The 2,110-nt window shown below is 48.4% G+C and overlaps 1 protein-coding gene across 1 annotated transcript in view; it reads left to right on the top strand.

The window, feature by feature from the left end:
• Nucleotides 1-381: 381 nt before the first annotated feature.
• NEB (nebulin) overlaps nucleotides 382-2,110 on the top strand; it is a gene marked incomplete at both ends in the record, with an annotated part of 31,505 nt that continues 29,776 nt past the window's right edge. The window contains 3 exons of the mRNA XM_009085060.1: nucleotides 382-693; nucleotides 1,248-1,451; nucleotides 1,634-1,738. Of these exons, the coding sequence (XP_009083308.1) occupies nucleotides 382-693; nucleotides 1,248-1,451; nucleotides 1,634-1,738 (621 nt within the window). The remainder of the gene's footprint in view (nucleotides 694-1,247; nucleotides 1,452-1,633; nucleotides 1,739-2,110) is intronic.

Raw genomic sequence — 2,110 nt, 5'->3', positions numbered from 1 at the left:
GACCTCCTGGCTCTCTGTAACTCCCTGACGTGGGGGATGTGTGTCCTGCCAGGGCTGCAGGGAGAGGAGAGAGGGAATGGCCTTGAGCTGAGCCAGGGCAGAATCAGATTGGATGTGAGGAGAAATGTTTTCCCTGTGAGGGTGTTCAGCACTGGAATATTGCCCAGGGAGGTGGTGGAGTCACCATCCCTGGAGGAGTTGAAGAGTTGTCTGCGTCTGATGCTGCAGGATCTGGTTTAGGGGTTCCAGCAGTGACAGGTTAATGGTTGGACTTGATGCTCTTAGAGGGCTCCTCCAACCTTGATGATTCTATGAATATCAAATTGAGACATTCAACCCAGATTCACTGTTTCTTTTAATTCTTACTGTTGTATCTCTTAGTACAAGTACAAAGAAGCCCACGAGAAGCAGAAGGGGCACTACATCGGGTGTCCCAGCGCCAAGGACGACCCCAAGCTGGTGTTGGCCGCGCGCGCCATGGCGCTGCAGAACGACCGCCTGTACAAGAAGGCCTACAACGACTCCAAGACCCAGATCCACATCCCAGCGGATGCCCTGTCCGTGCAGGCAGCCAAGGAGTGCCAGACCCTGGTCAGTGACACTGACTACCGCCAGTACATCCACCAGTGGACGTGCCATCCTGACCAGAACGACGTGATCCACGCGCGGCAGGCCTACGACCTGCAGAGCGATGTGAGTGAGAGCAGCTGTAGAAAAGCTTTATGGCAGGTCTGGGGAGGGTCTGTTTGTTAGTGAACCTGCAAATAAATATACCTTCAGCTGGATGATCCTTTCCAAATCTTTCACTCTCTGGGGCCAGAAATGCTCTGGGCAGTTCATAAGGAGACCATGTTTTCTTGGCCTGATATAGAATATTTGCTTGCAGATTGTTTACAGGTTATGCTACTGGTTTGCGTTCAGTATCTTAAGAGTATCTTTGTTGTGCAAATCAGGGGTTTAGATGGGTGTGGAAAGGACCTGGTACACCACAGCTTCATTGGCTGCTTTTTGTGTAACTGTATGAGGAGGAGGTTGGGGAAAGCCTTCCTGCACACAGAGTTAGAATCACAGAATGGTTTGGGTTGGAAGGGGCTTTAAAGCTGATCTCATTCTAATCCTTTCACTACACCAGATTACTCAAAGCCCTGTCCAGCCTGATCTTGAACATCTCCAGGGATGGAGAGTCCACAGTCTGTCTGGGCCATGAGTCCTCTCTGCAGTGTCAATAACCCTTGGTTTGTTTGTAGAACGTGTACAAGTCTGATCTGGAATGGTTGCGAGGCATTGGCTGGATGACAGAAGGCTCAGTGGAGGTGATCAAAGCCAAGAAAGCCCAGGAACTCCTGAATGACAGGTTGTATCGCACGCGGCCTGGGGAGCTCAAGTTCACCAGCATCACTGATGCACCAGATGTTGTCCTGGCCAAGATCAACTCTATGCAGCTCAGTGATGTAAGCTCACCTTTCACTTTTGTGCTGGCATTTCATTTCTTGGAGGTGGAGAGGAGAATTTCCACTGTGGGCATGACTAGTTGGAAACCTTAGCCAATGGGAATTACCAAAGAGTTCCTGTTGGTGAGGTTTTTTCAGTGTTCAGCCATAGTGAAATGTCATTGTGCTTCCTTTCTCCTCAGCGTCTGTATCGTGAGGCCTGGGATAAAGACAAGACACAGATTTCCCTCCCTCCTGATACTCCTGTGATGCTGCAGTCCAAAGTCAACGCTCTCAACATCAGCAGTGTAAGAGAGTAAAATTAAATGCTTGTGTAGTGTTAGAAAATGAAGAGTGACAGCTGTTCTTCCAGTTTTTGACCTGTGTCTTTCAGGTTTTGATGTAAATGGAGGTGTACAAACACCATCTTCTAATATGCTTGTATTGTAAACAGGAAATTATATCCAGAGGTTCTTTAGGTGGTTTGTTTGTGAGCAAACTCCAAAGTTTAGTGTGCAGTTCCACACAACTCCTGCTCCCTTTGACAGAACCTGCTACATACTTTCCATGGAGCTGTTGCTGGAGTCTGGAAGCTCATCAACCCTGACATGTCTGGCAGATTTGTGTTGTTTCACTCATTAGTTATGGGACTTCAACACTGAAGATTCTGTAAAGCTGGA

Source organism: Acanthisitta chloris, unplaced genomic scaffold (genome assembly GCF_000695815.1).
Source record: "Acanthisitta chloris isolate BGI_N310 unplaced genomic scaffold, ASM69581v1 scaffold32451, whole genome shotgun sequence".
Taxonomy (NCBI): Eukaryota; Metazoa; Chordata; class Aves; order Passeriformes; family Acanthisittidae; genus Acanthisitta; species Acanthisitta chloris.
The sequence above is the reverse complement of the archived record's forward strand: the minus strand, read 5'-3'. Positions and strand labels throughout refer to the sequence as shown.